Source organism: Anabas testudineus, chromosome 10 (genome assembly GCF_900324465.2).
Source record: "Anabas testudineus chromosome 10, fAnaTes1.2, whole genome shotgun sequence".
In the NCBI taxonomy this organism is placed as follows: domain Eukaryota; kingdom Metazoa; phylum Chordata; class Actinopteri; order Anabantiformes; family Anabantidae; genus Anabas; species Anabas testudineus.
Genome location: NC_046619.1, coordinates 18179439 through 18200389, shown reverse-complemented (window position 1 = coordinate 18200389; position 20951 = coordinate 18179439). Strand labels below are relative to the sequence as shown.

Here is a 20951-nt window from a genome sequence, read left to right as displayed (position 1 = left end):
CCTCCATGTCTGCATTACACAAGCAAATAGAAACCATCATTATTTCTCATAATTACCTTCAGCACCTGCCTGCCTGTCTGTGTACCTGTCTGTCTGCCAGCTGGCTCGTGCATACAAGCGTCCACATTGTCATTATGTCTTTGGTCTGTCACAGGAAACACAAGAACAACATGCAAATAGGTAGAATGCAAAGTAGAATCTACAAAACAACGAGGAGTAAGGACGTGGGAGAAGGTGATGGTTCAATTAAGAGCTCACCTCTCTCTCTGATCATCTTTGGGAAAAGTAATATTTCCATTAAATACATAATAAGAGACGTGTTTGATTTTATAAATCAAATGTTAAATTCTTTTAATAGTTCAGGTGTTTTTAGCTGTTAGCTGTTTAGTTTTAATAGCAGTAACATGAGTTTTAATTTAAGGTTCACATCATAAATGCCACAGTTTTCTGACACGACTCGTTTTCTGTTAAATCTTATAACTAAGAGGCTGAAACTAACTAAAACAGGTCACTACTGTGAACAGATGCTTGACCTGAAGCTTGTAATTAAATCCTGAGACTCCCAACTTCTCCCAACACACAAACATGTTCTCTTTCTCTGTCTCTTCTCAGACTTTCACCACATGTCAGCCCAAACTAAACAGCCCAAACGCACTCCGCACACCTTCTGCCATGTTTAACTTTTGAGTAAACTGTGTAGTTTCCCTGAGAATTACATCTACACTTAATGGAGATACAGTGTTGAGGTTTTTTACCAGGGACCATGTGGAAAATTTAAAATAGCAAGTTGCTATTTTTAATTTACATCACAGCAAAGTGTGCATAAAGGGATCTAAGTACTGATTCTATGGACTGAAAAACCTCAGAGCAGGTGGAGGCGGCATGTTGTGCAGATTTTACAGTTCAACATGCTGAGACATACATTTTTATTGGAGGTGTGGAGTGTTAAAAGAGAAGAGAGGGTGCATACAACCAAGTTTAAATTAAAAACCTGAGGCTGAGCCTAAAAATGAACAAAGCCAGCTAATGATGTTCTTGATTACGGTTCTCTGACCCCTTTGTAAAACTTCTAATGTTTATGCTTTTATCTGCATAGAAACAGACAAATTAACACTCCTGTTCTCTGCGTCCTCACTGAGGTTTGGCTTGATGATACTTGAAAGCACCACCGTTTGTGACTTATAGACTCTGACAAATGATGTAATCTCTATCATCGTTCCAAGACAGATTCCTTTTGACTGAAATCCTTGTATTTTTACCTCATCTCGCTGACTTCAGTTTGTTTCGTTTGGTGTTCAGTGAAGCTAAAGTGATCTAATGGATGAAAACAACGGTTGTCTAACTGATTATCAGTCACTTCGACTGATTGACCCAGACAGACAGCTCGCCGATGTCTTTCATCCTGAGATCAAAAAGGCTTAAGATGGACTCACACAGCATCGGTGTCCTGCAGGGTCTACATCCTAATCTGTCACAGCTGTTGTAAATGATGCCTGACATTGTGCCTTGGATTGGCAAACATGTACATTCTGCTGTGCATGTTCCCCAAGGTTTTTCAACCAGATTTGTGGTTTCTTGGTTTAAATCTCAGCTCTATTGAACTATTGAATTTACCACAGTCTCTAACATAGAGTTGACTTGGATTAAAATTCACAGTTGTTTTGCTGCACACGCGTGGACTGATCAGAGGATCCTTGTACAGATGTAAACACCCACTAATATGAACAAACTGTACACACACACACGTCCATGGTACATGTGGACAGTTCATGGCCGATGGTTTGAGTGATGACAGGAGCTGATTGCATCAGTGTTCAGAGCAGGGAGGTTAGAAGGCAGAGTGAACACACACACACACACACACACACACAAACACACCACGAGTGCTTCATGATTCAGGTGATGAATGCTGTTTAATCCTGTGGTCAGAGCGTCCCAGGTGGGAGGGGTGAGACCTTCTTCTCAGGGCTATCTCTTACAGGCCAAAGGTTCAGCTTGATGGCAACTCCTCTAACAATGGCTGCATTTATTCATAAGCAGAGACCGAGGAGAACTTCAGGTGCTGTATTCACAGAAACAGTATCATGGTTGAATTTATTTAATTTGGAAATTCAAAACTATAATACAGGGTGAAATAAACCCATGACTTAGAACTGTACTGATCATAAAATCCAAAGAGAAAATTTTACGGTACTCAACAAAAACATAAAGGAGGTTACATCCTTCAACCAGGAAGTTAGAAGCTGTGGTTCTTTATTTTAAGATTTGCTGTGAATCTTTATTATCCTAACTCTGTTGTCTAGATTTGGCTCATTAGTAACATCCAGGTGTCAGACAAGGGGAATGCATTATGCTATTCAGCATAGTTTTGTACTGTAACAAGCCTGTATTTTAGTGTTTCTACTGTTCTACATCTCTTTTTTAATGTTTCAATTGCATCTCATAGGTTTCACACATCAAATGGTCCTGAAGAGATTACAGTAACAGTTGCTTGGTGGTGTAAATAATCTTCATTCTTCCAGCTTCCAGCCATTAAAATGAGCCTGTTCTCAATCTGCATTGTTACGTGTTCTATCATTTAAAGTGAAGTTCCTGTTTAAGCAACAGACTCTGTCTGTTGTGTTGCCTTTACTGCCCTGGTATGTGTTGTATTTTCTAATCATCAGACAAAAGTGAGTGTTTTTTTTTTTGTAAGTGACTCGAGTCCAGGACATAAAAGTCACTAAAGAGTCTCACAGAAATGTTGCTTAAACTTGGTGGTAGAAGTAAGTTGCTGATGCTTCACACTTTTAAGGGTACGTATGGCACATTTACTTCAAACTTGAATATAGGTGAACTTCCACTACTTTGCAGTTTTACTATTTTTGCTTTGTGCATTAACTTAAATAACATTTTGTAACATTTCAAATACAAATATGCTGCAGACAGAAGTCACTATGTCTCAGAAATGGATCGATGGATCGCGCTCAGTCCTAACATTGTGCGCAACTGTTGCTTTTTCTTAAAACATTTATTTACATCCTCTCGTTTTGTCTAAGAGGTATGAATCCGATCAGATGTCAGATATAAAGTAGCCAACACAGTCTGCCAAATCAGGCGTCATCCCACCCTCATTTCGGTGGCTGGACCGTGTATTTAGTGTTTCTTCCTTCGCTCCCTCCCCTTTCACGTTCGCCACTTCGCAGGGCCACAAGTGTCTGATTCGCTGTCTGGCCGTGCATATTAATGAGAAGGGGACAGCGGGCTGCTTTTTAAAAGAGCTGCTGCCTGCCTCTCCACAGAGGCAGCGAGAGAGAGAGAGAGAGAGAGACCTAAACGAGTGTTTGGAGGTTCATCCAAGCGCTCGGGACGCACAGGAGGAGTTGCACAAACAGCGCTCCAAACGGACTCCAAAGAGCAGAAAACCTCCAGCGCTCCTTCACCACTGCAAGCGGATATTATTTACATCTGGGAAGACTTTTATGTTGTTGTTTTTGTGCATTTACTCGTAGAAACCGGTTAGAGAGCGCGGATTTTGAGGAACCAGTTTAAATAAAAAGCATCTTTTTTAATTTGTGAAGACATGCATCGGTGCACAGCGCTGCTGCTGGTGCTGGTGGTGGCCTTGTACGTCCTGAGCGCAGAAGGTAAGCTGCAGTACTTTTCATTTCTTAATGTTGAGTTTAAGTTCGGATTTGTTGGAGACGGGTTGTTTTGCACCAAAGCAGTGATGATGTAACAGAATAACGAACAGTAGGTGGAGACGTGTCAACATCACTCCTTCTTACCAGTTTGTACCAGGCGTGAGTGAAGTTGCTGCACAAGATCAAAATCTGTTGTCTCAGTGTTGTGTTTGCCTGCATGATCACAAAATGACTTGATGTTGACCTGACCAGTAGCTTTACCACCTGCTGCATGCATGGTGCACTCAATGTGACTCAGTATTTTCTTCATAATATTTTATTAATAAACACTGAGAAATGAATCCTAGTGATGTAAAATCTCTCAGTTCTCATCGTGAGCCTTAATTTCACAAAGCTTTTTGGACCCTGAACACCACACTGGTGTTTAATAAGACTAATGAAGCTTCTCATATGTAGCTAAAACTATTTAAAGCCAATATTCATGGGGCCATTTAGAGTAAAACATTTGTTTCTCTAGCTGATTTTTGGGGGAAAATCTGTCTTATATACTACTTAAAATATATATAATTACATGACATCATAGTTTTTTCTAGAAAGATCAGACACCTCAAGTACACTGATACATACTTAGGTATGTATCATTAAATGTTGGCTGATGGTTCTTTACCACGTTTACATTCATTGCTTGCTTCATTAAATGATTCCCTAGAACCATCCGGAGGCGGCAGAGATAGAAGTAAACAAGTACTTGACTCTAGAAAGCAGATCTCATCTGTTTCTGTCTGTGTGAAGTGTTGTCATCTTCACACAGGGTATTTTAACCTCACCGTTGGGGAAGATAATAAATATATACATGATAGTAATAGAAGATAAATAGTGTGAAAAGTTAGTTTCTACCATGGCTGCAGAACAGTTGAAGCTTGTTTGTGAAGTTTTCCGGAACAATTTGAATTGCCTCAGTGTGCACAGGATTAAAACTTTATTCTGCACATTTAAAACCCTTATTTAAACCTTTAACTGTATGAAGTGTAGGACAGAGTGCAGGAATCACAGAGTTTACTTGAAATAATATGGTTTCTACTGCGCATCAATGTTCTGCAGACCTAAATATTGGCTTTTGTTCAGTGTCTGTAATAAGATACGCTCGGGGATTGGCGGATGATTGAGAGCTAATTTGCTCACAGAATTATCTTTTCTATCAATTTGATGTCTGTGTCCAGTTCATAGCTGGAAGTAATTATGAGACTGATTTTAATCATCTGTCACAGTTCCCACATGATCAGTTTCCATGATGTCAGTGTTGGTTTTAAAGCTTCAGAGCCACAGCTTCTTTTACTGAACGCGTCTGATTTTTCAACAGCCTACAAGTGCAGGTGCACAAGAAAAGGACCAAAGATCAGATACAAGGATGTACAGAAGCTGGAGATCAAACCCAAACACCCGTTCTGCCAAGAGAAGATGATATTGTGAGTTTTTATTTCTGCTTTAGTCTCTCGGTTTCCCCATCTGTCGTACTTCTTCACACCTTTTCTTCAGCTTTCTTCTACTTCTTCATCATCACATAGTTTCTTCTTCTTCATCCTTAGTTTTTTATTCTTCCTCTATCTCTTGACCTTTCCCTGCCCGTTTGTCTCTCCTCCAGCTTTTTCCTCCTCTCGTAGTCTTAATTGTCTTCTTCATGCCTCCCTACCTGTGTACACTGCAAGTATCCGTAACCTTTGTGACACCCTGATGCAGCGACCTTGCTGCATAAAAAAAAATACCATAGAAATGCTCTGCAGCTGTACGGGCGTCATCTAAACATCCCGTCATCTGCGCTTAAACCACTTAGGAGGATCTGCGCTTATAACCACTTAGGAGGATGATAAACAGATGATGTAATCACACCCCACAGCCAGAAGGATGGATAGAGGGGTTATCACCTGGAAAGGTGCTGAGAAAGGGAACACAACAATTGAAAACAACATGTGAACGTCCCCCTGCTGTATCATCCTAAAAGCCCATATCTGTTTTTCTTGCACACCCTGAAGTACAGCCTCACCTAGTTTTAGCTGGTGACCGTCTAGCTGATCCTCCCACCTAGCTTTTCTCTGCAGCCTGACCTTTAACCCATTCAGTCACAGCCCCAGCAGACAGACAGCTATTATGTTCAATTTGAGCCAGTGTGGAATGCAGCAGGAACGTCTGTGATCATAATGAGACCTCCTTCTCCTCTTTGAACAGACTTGGAACAACCTGCAGCGCTCAGAGACCTAGTCCAGTCTTAAATAAATAAACTAAGTCATTATCAATGCAGCATGTGGGTTTTTTTTTTGTTTGTTTGTTTTTTTTAAATCTCCCTCACTGCTGGAAATGTGAGATTTGATTTCTGTGTGGAATTTATTTGAAGTTTCATGTCTAAACCGCACAAAGGGACGGCACATCACTGTTGTCAGTCTGGTGCTCAGGACACAAACTCTGCTGCCACCTGCTGTCAGATTAGAACCACGCACTCACAAGAGTGTGTTAATGTGCTTGTGTGTGTAATTTGTAATGAATCACATGTTAAGGAGTTTTGACAGAACTCTGGTGAAATTTCTATCATTTTATATTAAATTGTTCAGTCAAACTTCTCTGTACATAAACATATTGGTGCATTTTTAGTTATGTAAGCTAGTATTTTGTATTTTAGTTGTTGTACATCTTGCTGAATCAAGAAATAATGAGCCCGCCGACCTTGGGCTAATCTATGGCACACACAGAGACTGAACATCACCCCGTCCGTCCTCCAGCTTCAGAAGCTACATAAATAAACTGTAGTTTTATCATTTGAAATGCAGTCACATATTCGAGCTGGAATGAGATCTGGATTATGACAGAGCAACATCGTCTACAGAGCAAACTGAGGCGTGAAATTTGTTTTTTGGAGTTTCTCCATACGTTCACCTCATGTTTTTAGCTTTGCTTAATATTGATACCCTAAAATCACAACAACGAAGCTACAAATAAAAATACAAAAACTTTAATATCATCTGTAGAGAACTCTGTGTTACTTTAAAAATAAAAACCTTGTCTTACACTGAGAAGTACTACATTTGGTCAAAGTCAACCCACATGTCTGTAGTGTGTGTTCCCCCGCCACATAGTCGTTATTTAAGGCTGCCCTATTAGCATGAGATGGGGGCCACCAGCGGCTGGTGCCCAATGAAAAATGAGCCTCAGCAGGCTCCGGAAAGCCACAGACAGAAAGAGAGCAGCAGAGAAATGAGTGAGAGAGTCCCCTCTCTGGCCTGTGCTGTGGCTGTTTGGCTTACAGCGCTCAGTTTGGCATTTTGACTGACCACTCCTAACCATGAACACACAAGCCGGGAGCCTGAAAATGTTCCTGTTCCTCCTTATTTTTGTCTTTCTCTTAAAAATAAGTATTTTAATGTTTCCTTAAGAGGCAGAGGTCAGTTTAACTGCGTTCTATATCTTATTTTATTTAAGGAAACAATCATAGTCATGTATGTTATATCCTAACCTTAGTGTATTTTTCCTTTAACGTACTGGAGTAGAAGTAGTAAGTAGCAATAAAGGGAAATACTTCACAGCCATGCCTTCCTTTTCTTGTTCTTTTTCCTTTCACATTTATTTTTTAGCTTTCTCACAGCCTGGCTGTCTCCCCCTGTGCTTATGAAACATTTTGCTAACCATATTAGCTTTTAGAGCCAGTGGCTGCACTTCAACTGCCCAGCTGAATGATAATGAGAAGGAACTAAAGCTCAAATTAACACAGTAATTAGGTTAAATTTCACCCCTGTTGAGCAGCCATGGATGAACATTAAGGGTGTGTTTATTACAGCCGTGCAGATATGAGTCTGTTGGCATGCAAACGTACAAAAGCACTTTCATGTTCTTTCTATCAAACCCACACATACACACAACTCTCAGTTCTGTTCTTCCTCGACAAAGGACATAAAACTGCCCAGCTAAACCGCGATAGCCAAACAAAGTAACTAGTGAATGGGCAGGAAAATGGATGCAAAACTCTTTAATCTAATCTGTATAACTACTGAATGCAGCATTTTTTATCAAGAGTGAAGTCTTTTCTCTCCCAGTCAACTCATTTAACATTCATGGTTTGGTGAGCCTTTGAGTGTGTCATTGGATGAGGAGGCCCCATGGCATGGAGGGTGTTTTTTTCCCACATTTCTCTTGTTTGGCCTGAATATGCCACATGCAGGCAGACGTCTCTAGCATTGCCTTAAGCACGGAGTTACGGACAGACCAATAGATTCAATGAGCTTTGATGTCACATTTTTAAGTGGCAGCTCCATAATATTGCTCCACCGCCAAGAAACCGACCATTCTGTGCAAGCTGCTCTTTTGAACTGTGAGGGCATTAATCTGTGAAAATGTTTTTGAGTGCAACTAATATTTGACTCACCTCTATACAAGACTCAGGCTATACAGGCTGACGTTCAGTGGGTTTAAAATACTCATTTCCCGAGCAGATCTCTTTAGCTGTCAAGCCTGCATCAGGCCATTAAACTGTTTCTCTTTCTTGTGTCTTCTCTGCTGCTCCTTTCAGTGTGACGATGGAGAATGTGTCTCGGTTTAAAGGGCAGGAGTACTGTCTTCATCCCAAACTTCAGAGCACCAAGAATCTGGTCAAATGGTTCCGCATCTGGAAGGACAAGCACAGGTACCATTTTAAAAACATCTCGACAATGTCAGATCAGACCTTAAGAATCATTCCTGAGATTTTTTAACTACCTTCTTTGCACTTCATGGTGTCATTATGTTTCAAATTCTATATACAAATTCAATTCAGTTTTATTTGTATAACGCTAAATCACAACAGAAGTCATCTCAAGGCACATTACAGTGTTTAAGGTCTAAGACCTTTAAAAATATAACTGTATACAGAATTATGTAAAGAACCCAACAACCACATTTGAGCAGCAAAACCCCCTTTAGAGAAAGAAACCTCCAGCAGAACAAGGCTCAGGGTGGGCGGCCATCTCCCTTGACCGGTTGGGGTGAGTGAAAAGTGGAGAGAGAAAAGAACAGCAGGCAACAAAAAACAACAACAAGCAGCAAAAACACTGGGCAGGTCACCTGGTTTCTGGAGATATACGGCTCCAGGCCGAGGGTACCTGCAGAAAATGTGGAAACTTGGAACCCCAAGTAAACCTGCACTCTGAGAACGCAGAGTTCGGCTGGGACAATGTGAAACTATGAGGTCTTTAAGCTATGAGGGAGCTAGATTTTTAAGTGCTTTATATGTGAGGAGAAGTGTTCTAGAGATTTCTTATGTATGAAGTAAAGGAGATATCCTTGTCAAAGATGGAGAGTTAAGGGATACTAGGCGCGACAGAGCTATAACTTTTTCTCAGCCTGGCTGCAGTGCTGAAAAGAATCCTTGGGTTGTTCTGATTTGTCTCTATTAATGTGGAATAACATGTGGTTTTAGCTTTAAGGAGGGCTTTTTTATACATTATTAAACAGGCTCCAGTCTAGGCGAGATTCATCTAAATTAGTGGAACGCCACCTTCTTTCCTGTTACATGATGACTGATTTAAGCCACAGATTTGTGAACTGTTACATGGAGCTAGTTTCCAGCAGTATTGAGTATTGTTTAGAGTGAGGCTGCAGTATTAAGATAGTTGACTTGTGCTGGAGTAAAGTTAAGTTGGCTGCCGCTCCTCTGTGTTGATACATGGCTCTGAAATAAAAGATGGAATCAATTCCTAAAAGGACAGTGAATATTGGGCATACATTCATCAGAAGACCACAGACTTGACTCCAGATGAATGCTAATGTAAATAATAAATTAGACATGCCATGTCAACTTAACACCATGCCACTGCAAGCTTCTTTCTGCTTGTGGTCATATACATCTGTTATTACTCGTTTTATAGTGAGTTTATAAAGCAGATACAACAATAAAAGGCTGCTAAGTGGATCGACTCATATTAGATTTGCATATTTCCTCTTCCAACACACACAACTTGCCATGTTATTTGCCAACCTCTGTTAGGACTGACTCTCAAGTCTTAAACCAAGTCCAGTGGATTTTCCTCAATGCTTTATTGATTTGTTTTTAATGGAACTCTTCTCACCTCTCCTTTGCAACAGGATCAAGTTTAGAGGTCAGACATTCAATATTTTGCTAAATACACAGGAACATGTCCGCTGGGACTGTGTGGGTCACAGGATGATTAAACTCATGTCTTTCCACTTACACCCACCATGGTACCAGAGGAAAAACAACAAACCTTTGACCCCTGTGTCCAGAGACTGAAGGTGTCTGATGATGCCAACAGAAAATATAATGTGAAGGCAGCCAAAGGAGTTTGAATCTTTAAGGTTGAATTAAACAGATGTTTGAAATGTATTGTTGTTTCTTTTATAGGGTGTACGAAGCCTAATACCTCGGCTGCCCAGCACACGTGGATCAAGTGAGACAAAAACAAAACGACAACACCACCGACTGGAGTGTTCTTGTGAAGTACAAGGTGTAACCAACAATGAAACTGTACTTCTCCCTCTTCTGCCTGAGATCTGTCAAGCACATTAAGACATATCTTTAGTTCGTATATAAGCTGGTGGGCTCGTCCATCAATCTAGTTACAGTCACTCTCCACTCCAGTCTTTACAGCTATAGTTACACTTGTCAACCAGTGGACGAGACACCGCCGTCTGTGTTCAAACAGTTGTAGGCTTGTTCAGTTTTGATTTAAAGGGACTTGTCTTTTGCTTCGGCTTTTAGGCTTCTTTCAAAGTGAAGAATGTGTACAAATGTGTCACTCTGAAGAAACAGGCAAACATTCCCTTGGAAAAATACCGTGTGGGTGTTTTGTGCAGGAGTAGATTTTCACTACTCTGTTTTTAAACACACTTCGGATCCAGCTACCTGTTGTAAGAGGTTGTAGTGCAGCAATAAAGGTCGTCAATGAATCTGATTCTCTGTATTTGTAGTGTAGAGGAGAGGCTGTCAGAGTGTTGTTACATATAATACAGTCAGATAGAGGAGATCTACCAGTGTGTGTTTACCAAGTGCATGCTAGTCATATGTGTCAAACAACCACAGAAGTCTGCAGCACCCATTTTGTGAAATACCGTCTAATTAACTGCAGGGTTTATTTTCAGTAGATATTTAAAAAATTGTTTATTTCCCACAACTGCACAAATGTAGATTGGAGATCATTAAACAAACAGATTATAATATACTCTCTGTAGTTGACATCAACAAAAGATCTGTTATTTGAAAGAATTTGTAGTTCCACGTTAAGTAGTAAGTTTGTAAAGAAGCAATGTCTCAGACAATCTGCCTACATAAATCAAACGATCCCATGAAAAGTCAAAAACAAACTGTTCACTGGTCCTGGCAGTGCTTTCCAACTTGTCTACTTCCTGTGACACTAATTGAACCGTTTGTGGCACCAAGAAGGTGCAAAATCACAAAAAACATTATCATTTAATGCATCGTTCACATTTTAAATATTGGTCCAGGACACAAGATTTGCTAAAACACTTTTAGCATTAAAACTGTAAAAACTGTTCTGTGATGATCATTTCACTGCCCTCTGTAGGTGATGATATTCTGCTTTTAAACGGTATCTCTTCCATGAGATCTCCTTGTCATTTGTATGCTGTGGATACACTTTGTAAAAATGCCTGCTGGGTCTTGTTTTGTTGCCACCAAACAAATTATACTATAAATAGATATTAGCATACGGACCATCACATTTTCTTTACCTTTTGAAGAATGTGCATTACTCTTGTTTTATATCTTATATATAAATATATATATAAAGAGGTATTTTGTAAACGGACAAGTATAACCTATATATTAGTGAGAATGAATTGACCATAAGACTTTATAGTGTCATGTATATTGTATTACTGGATTAGAGTTGATTTTGCTATTGAAATTCAGTTTGGTTAACAGATATTTGGGGGGTGAGTGTTTGGAATGGCCCACTAAACACACACAGACATTCTGTTGAGTGTAAAACAATAAATAAAGCAATAAAGTGTCTTTAGTGCAGCTCGTGTTCATTGGATTTGGACAGACGATGTGCAGTGAGATAAACTGTCCAGCAGATGGCTGTGTATACCTGCTGGAGACAATAATATAATGGAAATGAAGGTGTACTGCTTTATCTGTGAGGTGCAGTTTTATAAATTATATTATACTGTATGTGGAAAAGTAGACATTCATGCCAGTATTTAGTTTTTTATTTCTATTGAACTCAACCTGATAAAGTAAACAACAAACTTCATTTAAGTACAGTGTAAATATAATTAGTTTGAGGAATTTATATTAGTAGTATTTCCGCTCCATGCTGTTCATACTTTTATTTAACTGCATTGCAAACACAAATAATATATTTAATGTGGGCTTGTATGGCAGTTAAAGTTACCTATTATACCCACAAAATAAAACATATTCTCCTGCAGCAACAATTGTGTTAAATAAAATGTAACACAATTGTAAAGGTAGAAATACACAGAATACAGTATAATTACTGAGATGAGTCTGCCTCAATCAACTACAACAATAAAGCTACTTTAATGAGTTGTCATGCAAATTTTACTTTTGATATTTACATTACATTTGTGTGATTACTTGTGTAATGGAGTGTGGTTCACATTCACATAGGTAGGATATTGGCTACTTTAATAATAATAATAATAATAATAATAATAATAATAATAATAACAGATCAATAAGTAGCTGCAGGCCGTGTTAAGTTTCCGTCTGCAAGGCGGGGTCAGTATTTGGCAGCTGTCTCCCGCTGTGTTCACAGTGAGAGAGGCGGGGTCAGTATTTGGCAGGTTGGTCTCCGGAGGGTGTGTGTGAGAGACTCGCTGAGCAGCGACCTGCAAACGGGCATCGGAGCCAGTTTCAGCTTAAAAACAGGAACCGCCGGTGCTTTCGAGTGTCTCTGCAATGTTCCCGACGACATTACCACACAGCCTGCTTTGATCCCGTCGAAGTTGCCGTCTCTCCAGGCGTCGGCTACAGAAACCGAACCAGAAATTGATGCATCTTGGTCCGCGTCGCTGTTTGTTTTGACCTGGTAAGGTACCCGGAGCGACCGATTAGCTTCCTCTGCTAACAGCGCTCAGCATCTTAGTGGCTAATGATAGCACGCTAAGCTAACACTATCTGCCGCTTTGTGTTGTCTTTTTTTAATTAGTTCTGGCTTAAAAGCTGATTATAATCGCATTTGTCGTGGGTATATTTGTATTGTGGGGCTAAGATTTGAGTGTACAGCGGGTGTTAAAAGCCGTTAGTGGCTTTTTTTGTGCTCATTGGGAGCTAACGGCTAACAGCTAGCAACGGTGACACTTCTTCCATCACCTCAGTGGCTCATCCGCAGACACAGCAAGCTAACTCCAAAGCAAAAGAGCTGTCGTGAATAATTAAATATATATAATTTGGACGACTCACGTAGGACAGCACAGTGCCCTCGGTTGTGAGGTTTTGTAGTTACTTGTACGCGTCTTATTGTTTCTGCATGAAGAGTGTGAGATGTACTGTACAGTCACCTGGCTGTATCCGTATCGTTAATAGTGAACAACAGTGTTCAGACTGTTTCTGTTATCAGTTCCTGTTCTTTAAAACGGTCGACTTTCACTTTCTATTACGGCTCTAAGTTCTTTATTTACACCGGGGTCCTGCTCGGTTGTGTGAAACCGTCTGTGCTGGAATGTTCTAGTGTTTCTTGCCACATATTCGCCATCAAACTAATGAACCTCCAACTATTTAACGCTATTTATGCTCAGTCCTACCTGTAATCATCAATTTAACCACTTCTTTTTAAGTAGGAGCCCAACTGGCTTTCATTTGTGAGCCCTCACATCTTACATAATCATATCCGACCTAAAACATGCTCTGGAATTTGATGTGAAGTCAGTAATACAGTGTTGTACAACTGGAAGGATTATTGAATTCATCTGAAAGTCTTATACTAATAATATAATCAGATAATGATTGTTTTTTATATATATATAGTAACACATATATGTTTGGTTTGTGAACAAAATAAATCCTCATGTCACTTTTGTTTATTGTAATGGGGATTTCTCAAAATGCTTTTAGACATTTTTATAACAAAAAGTGTTTGATAAAGATTCAGTGCCTGGTTTGAGTCACAAAATTCATTTTCAGAACGTTATTACAGACATAAAATCTTATGTTGAGATAAGTTGGTGATGGTAATTTAAAAAAAAAACCCAAGGTCAGTGAATCGCTCAAGGGTTTTGCTCTTATTCATTCTCATAAAGTGTACTCAAGCAAAACCTTCATGTGAAGGATCTCACGTATGCACGTAACCAACAGCAAAACTCTCCGGCATCCTGCAGAGTGAGGTAGGACTGTGTAAATAAGACAGCCCATAGTTTTACTATGGAGGAAAAATTCACATAGCAGTCAGTGCAGTGTCAAAAGCACAAGCTGCCTGCAGTGAGTGGGATAGTTGTTGCCAGGTCAGTGAGTGATTGTTTGACTCTGTGGACAGAGGCCAAGCTAAATTAAATGTGGTCCAAATCTCTCTAAAGCTGGAATCACACTGCCGGAAATTTGCCAGATTTAAAATAACTTCATGAGCCAGTCTGCTCATGTTCACACCTGTATAAAGGATATATTACACAGCCTCTCCACTTGCATTTTAAATCAGTAACATTTAACATGAAGTTCAAGGAGTAATAAGTGAAAGGGCAGATAGATAGTGATACAGTGCTGGTGGCTACACAGGAAAAGAAATGTCACTATATTCATTCAGAAGCTGTGGAAACTCAGAACATTATCTACTGGTCTTCATTAAGTCTGAATGAGCCAAATGCAGTTTCATGCACTGTGACACTGACCTCGGCCAAGTTCTGTGTAAACGGAGATGGTCCATTAGTCGACTGAAATAACACAGTCTTGTGTGAGGAGAAAAAAAACTTGATATGTTTCCTAAGAATGTCAGAGAACGGACCTGTAGGGGCATGTTGCAATGCCACATGAGATGCACGTAGATTTTAAAAATATACATATGCTTATGGTTTAGATGTATATCACAGAAATATAGAATAAAATAACGTTATTCTTAGCTGCATAAACCAGTTGTCCTTAAATTTAATTGTAAAATAAATAAATCCAGTCAAGTGTTAAATGCCCATTGCATTTTCTGAAAGTCCAAAGTGATGAAAAGGTGATGACGATGAAACTGCTTGCTTTCTTAACCAACAGTGCAAAACCAAAGATGATCAGTTTATTGATCTAATTGGTAAAAGACAAGCAAATAGCAGGTTATTGCAATTAAGCAGTGCAATGTTAAATAATTATTCGATTAGGCAAATATTAACATATTATTTTTGTGTAGATCAATTCATTGACAACTTGTTTCATCCCTATTAAAGCTGAAAATAGTTAAAAAATGGTTGCTAAGGGCTATTACCACTTTTTTAAACAAGATTTGGCAGAGTTGAAAGGAAATTATCACATTATCTTCGGCATCAGTGCTGATGGTGATAGTGTGGTGGATGTGGTGCTGTGTTCACTCATACGTTGCTTTATATAAAAACATCTGTGACTTAAGTGTAATATAAAATTATTGTAAGCTATACCAAAAAGGCCAGGAAATAGACATTTCCTTAATCTACAAAGTGTTAAAGTTGGCAGATCTATTCAGGAAGTTATGTTGAGAACTCTTAGCTATATTTTACAGTTGCAGTTGAGGCAAGGTGGTAATATTTTTACACATTTACACAAGATCTTGATGTATGTACATGTATGTTAAGAAAGCAATTTCTTCATTATCCCTGGTTGTATTAGGTCATTACAGACTATTGTGCAAGTTATTGAGCACAATGGTGATATTGGATTTACAGGATTTGGCATCAGTTTAATTAAATTCCTTGATTAATCAGGTATTAAATCCTGGATAACCCCAAACAGACAATACCATCTGGCGGTTTCGCAATTGATTTTCTGCTGTATCATATTACATATGTTTGTGTTGCAATATAAAGCATTATGTGATGGAAATTCTTATCTGTATCATTGATAGATACTTGCAGATACTTGGGTTGTTTCAGTTGTTATTTTCATTTTTAATTTGTGGTATTAAGTAGTAGATAAATTGGATTTTTTTTTTTTTTTGCACCAGTGTGTCACCAAATACTGGCTCAGGCAACCCCTTTATTTTTATTGTAGATATTTTAATATAAGCTCACAGTTAACCTGTAGGTTCCTGTATAGTCTAACATTTGCACCATACCAAAAGGGAAAAAAAAAAAAACAAGGAGGCAGATGGAGAAATCCTCTGCCGAGCAGCTGGCTGGGCTGAAGTAATCTGGTAAGAGCATGTTCTCATCAGACTTAAGGGCAGCACTGAAACTATGCAGCATCTGCTAAAAGTGTCAAGCCACTGGAGAGATTATGCATTGATGAAAGTCACATGACCAGAAATACAGGATGACAAACTGTCATGTGTAACCTGTCGCACTATTTTTACTGTGGTTAGAGGAAGTTTGCATTACACCCCTCTGTGCGTCTTTATTGGAGGATTATTTAAAACCGAAGTATGACTGAAACTGAAACTGAAGAGCACTAAATGTGTCTGTATTTTTACCTTCCCCTCTTTCTTTAAAGCAACAGTTTTTTGTTTTACATGCAGCCATGCAACCAATGATTATTATTATTTTAAATAATATTTAACAGTTTTTTTATTGGAAAAGTAATGTCAAATGCAAAACCACAAACGAACAGAGTCCAGACTGATAAGATTTTATAGACTAATATCCAGTCTGACTTATTGACTAATTGATGCGACTTCCACAGAACCTTGGCCCCAAACAACATTTAAAAATTTAGTTTTCTGTAATTTCTCTTTTAGAGATTTTCAATTTTAGAAGCTAGTTTCAGGTCAGTCGTTCTCCTAGTCAGGCAGATACCATTGTCTCACTTACCAGAGATATGTGCTTACTTAGACTGACAGAATTGTTTGACTTTGACCTTGGCTGTAGGGCTGCTTAGCTTGGATTGAACAGTAAAGTAGTGGTTGATTTTCTGGCAGCAGCCCCTGTAATCAAACTGTTATTCAGACGGGGGTCACTTGTATGTTAATGTGTCTCACAGATACATGCAGGCGTACAACTTTGGCTAGGAGAGCCATAGTGAAATTATTTTAGTGTCAGGTGTAGTAATTATAGTTGAGGATAAGGACCCGTGTGGTGTGAAACCTAATCTACTGATCATTAAGATTCAACATTTCTACACTCAATTTCATTAACACAAAACATAAAACACATATTTTTCACACAGGCAACACCTCTTATTACTGTAAAGTGAAAGGCAGTAATATACAGTGACAGTGGATTTTCGAACTGGTATTCAGATGCCGTCAGGTTAATGGAAAATGTGGAAGATGTGGAAAATGAAGATGTCTGAAAGAGGCTTTAGTTAACGCGTACCTAGATTATTACAGTAAAGTACTGTAGTACCTTTCTGGGAAATACTGCTCAATCGCTCATCTCTAGCTTTGGTGTAGCATTACACTTTAATAGGATACTTAGTTTTCATGTTGACATATTTGGGGCTAATCGTCTAGTCTAGGTATTAAAGCTCACAAAGAATTAATGAAATTGCAGTTTAGCTTAGTGGCTGTGCAAGAGTATTGTACAGAACTTAACTGACATATTTGACTTCTTCGAAGAGATTAGGAAATCGTTCTAGGGCATCTTTAACAGAAGTGCTGAGTGTTTTTCACATGACAGTGACTCAGATGGTTTCTTTTATAGTTTAAGGTGCATGAGGAAAAAAGGCATTTGACACAGCAGCAATTAAACAGCAAATCCTAATTGATCTTTTGGCTGCCCCTGTTTTGTCAGAGCACAGCTGCGCTTGGATTCATGTTTTACTGCCAATAACGATCACACACATTTGTCTGTTTAAACATGGTTTACAACAATATTAAAAGGACAGAGTGTAAATTAGTGGAAAGCCTTAATAACCTGTCACTTCCTGTATTCTCTGAGACTTAAAACTGCACTGTCATTTTGATTGGACGCTGTTTTGCATGCTCTTCTGTCTGCTCATTTGTCAGCAGACTCCCACAGCTGGTGTTTTGATCTGTTGTTTGCACACACGGGAGCACACACAGATGAAAATGACAAGACTGTCTTGTGTAAGCTATTTGTTCTTTGTCAATTCAGTCCTCATCTAAAGAGCAACAACTGTTTATTCAGGGATATTTAACAACAGGTTTGGGATTTACTCATTGACTGACTGTAGCTTCAGTTCCTTATTACACTATTACTGCTTTCATAGAGATGTCACGCATGTAAAGATGAAAAGACAACAGATGGAGATAGATCTCTCTTTTTAATCAAGCAAAGGCAGCAGCGAACGGGTTGGTATTTTAATGTGCAGTGGTCTGGAAATTTCCATCTGTTTCAGACAATAGGACAGTGAAAGATGATACAGATAAATACTAAATCAATAAAGCTCAATGTCATTGTCTCATATGATCCAGGGCCCAGTGACTGTGGCTAGTTCTACCAAGGTTGTGGTCAGGTCAAATGATCTGTGATGTGCTGAAGCTATTATATTCTGTGTTCTGAATTGTATAAATAGCCCATTAATCAAATTAATTCTTCATATAGTAAATTTTATTAAAAGCATGGTTGGCAATAGATTATTATTAAAACCAAATCCATCTGTAATTTTATATCTAGATCACACTGACAACAAGTGAGGTAGCTACAATCTTGAAGTAAAAATTGTGACTTAATTTCTGACAAGATTGTTTCCCTGAAACATTACAGGCATTCCTAAGATATCACGTTTATGAGATGGTGATAGACAGATGAGAATCCTTAGAAGTTGACCAACCAACCCTAGTTTCTGACTTAAGATGTATTTTTATTACTGCTCACCAGCCTTAAGGTTTTGGGGTGTCCGTTAGTATCATTGTGTCTTTTAAATGTCAGAATGTGTTAGACCAGTGTTGTGGGGAATAAAATCATTTAAATAGTTGTTGTACAAGTTTCTATCATAGAGACCCACTGTAGAGTATTTATCAGTCTTATAAACAAAAATCTGTAAAATTTAAAAAAGGTGTAAAAGGTTACAAAGGGACACAAAACGCAAGCTTAAAAATTCCCTTGGATCTTTCACCCCCTAAACTAAATAACCATTATTTAAGAAATGCTAAGTGAACCTCACATACAAAGTGTACAGCTATTTTAGTTTAGTTTTATATAAGGAGCTGATGTTGTCATCAAAAGCCTTTCTTTAGTATTCAGAAAAAAATAAGATTGAGTGTCAGTAGGCAGATAAACACACACAAAGACAAACTTGAATCACTTTTTACCCAGATGGCAGCTGAACAATCTTTATGCTAATGTCCCAGCTCCACTCCTACGGTTGGCAAAACAGAGCCGCGCTTGTTTCCACTGTAGGCATTCATGCTTTTTTTCGATGTTGTAGCTCCTCAGAGTGGTAAAGAATTCCTCTTACATTGCCGTTTTCCCTTAACACCACCTGTATAGCACATCACCCCTGCCAGGAAATGTAGTAGACAGTCACACGAAAGATTGGAGCAGGTTATGATAACAGGGATTTTTATTGAAGCAGACTTGAAACTTGAAGCAAACTGGTTCTGGGAAACTCCCTAACAGGACTTAACCCTGGAGGAGGAAGTGAGTAGTGCCGTTAGGCACTAGCTGCAGACTGCATTGGTTATACTCAGGTGGAACTGTACAGTACTCATTTGAAATGGGTTGTTTCTAAATAGAGCGTAGATGCCTCAGCACCTTTTTGAGATGAATCCAAAAAGACAGTGAATTCCAAAACAGATGGACTGCAACTGTCATTATAAACAAATCTGGGTATTTTCCTTTTTGATTAGGTAATAACTTTTCTAGTCTTTACACTATTTTTTCATCTCAGTCAATGCAGTTTTTTTTATTCTCAAAACTGCTGCATTGATTTTTAATTAACATGCAAAGTTTTTTGGCAAACTGATTTATTTTATGTTTTTTAAAACTCTGGCATTAAAAGTAAATGTTTTTAAACTTTTACTGCACATGGTGGTGGATCCTTTATACTGTACTATGACAGTTTTCCCAAAGATTAGACTTACAAAAGTTGCAGTGTATTACTCTTCTTACAGTATGGCAGTACATTAAATAATGTTTTTAAATAAAAAACTCAATTGATGATGACATTTAAAAATATTTTTTGTTGTATGTTCCCAGTGTAAAATAACTAAAAGGAAGATTTTGCTAGTTTGGTTGGGCGGACAGATAACAAGGCCTGAAAAAGCACGTCCCCTGTGGACATGTGCTTATTAATTTATCACTGACAGGGCTGTGAGGAGCAGCTAAACTAGGCTAGGACACTGAGCTGCTGCTACCAATTCAAGGGCAAATGCTGGTTTCACTGCCTCTTTTTTCACTCTTGTCTCTTTTTACATCTTGCTCTTTTATTTCTGTCCTGTTCTTCCTTCTTGCTGCTTTTTTCCGCTATCCTAAATTATTCTCTTTGAAATTACCTATCATGCTTTATTCTTCCAGCCATCTGTATCCCTGACTCACAGCCTTATTTGAGCTGCTGAAGCCGTATCTCAAAGAAAAACAAAACTTCTTACACTGTAGGGGTTGAAATCAAAGTGAAACTTCAGAGAATTAATGCGTTCAAATAAGTACTGGACAGTAATCAGATGTTTGATCTGAAGTTTTCTCATTTCTCTGAAATAGTTAGCATTATGATAACATAACTCTATGCATTCATATTTTATTGTGTGTCCCTCAAATCACTGTATCAGTTTGACATTGGCTGACTTGCTGTTCTGTTTTTCTGATACAGCTTATGCTGTTAATTTGTAGTTAATTTTGAACAGTAAGCTTTGCTGACTTAACCGACAAAATAAAAAAGCTGTATGTACCAAGCCTAGCTGTCTGCAGATGCAGAAAATACATTTGTATGCAGACAGTCTCTTAAGTACACTGACAGATTTGTAGATAATTAGGTAGACGAACAGGTAAGGGTGGACAGCCAGCCAGACACATAGGCAGATTATCTTAGAGTCAGAGATCTTTAGTAAATGGATAAATCTGACCTGCACAGTTATGCAGATTAATCCCCCATATTCTGAATTGTGATTAAGAGCGGTAGTGAAATGTAGAAAATGTTGGAGAATAAAAAGATTTATATTTGCTGTTGACAGATAGTTTAGCTGTTGGTCGTGACAAGTTGTGCAAGTGTGGTTTGTTCTCACCTCGCTGCTACATGTCAAACAGGAAGGCTCAGGTGTAACAGCTTAAATGCTCACAAGCAGGTTTAAGTTCAACAAACGCTCT

General features: G+C 38.7%; 2 protein-coding genes across 7 annotated transcripts in view; both read left to right on the top strand.

The window, feature by feature from the left end:
* Nucleotides 1-3259: 3259 nt before the first annotated feature.
* cxcl14 (chemokine (C-X-C motif) ligand 14) lies at nt 3260-11640 on the top strand. Its single transcript, XM_026358028.1, has 4 exons — nt 3260-3626; nt 4984-5089; nt 8176-8289; nt 10003-11640. The coding sequence occupies exons 1-4, from the start codon at nt 3563-3565 to the stop codon at nt 10016-10018; spliced, it is 300 nt and encodes a 99-aa protein (XP_026213813.1). The 5' UTR covers nt 3260-3562; the 3' UTR covers nt 10019-11640.
* Nucleotides 11641-12439: 799 nt separating this feature from the next.
* The window catches only part of fam13b (family with sequence similarity 13 member B), a 59357-nt gene continuing 50845 nt past the window's right edge, over nt 12440-20951 (top strand). For 5 of the 6 annotated variants that reach the window (XM_026357463.1, XM_026357464.1, XM_026357462.1 and 2 more), the window contains exon 1: nt 12440-12676. The gene's annotated coding sequence lies outside the window, so the exon portion shown is untranslated. The remainder of the gene's footprint in view (nt 12677-20951) is intronic. The other variant, XM_026357465.1, reaches the window with a different exon arrangement.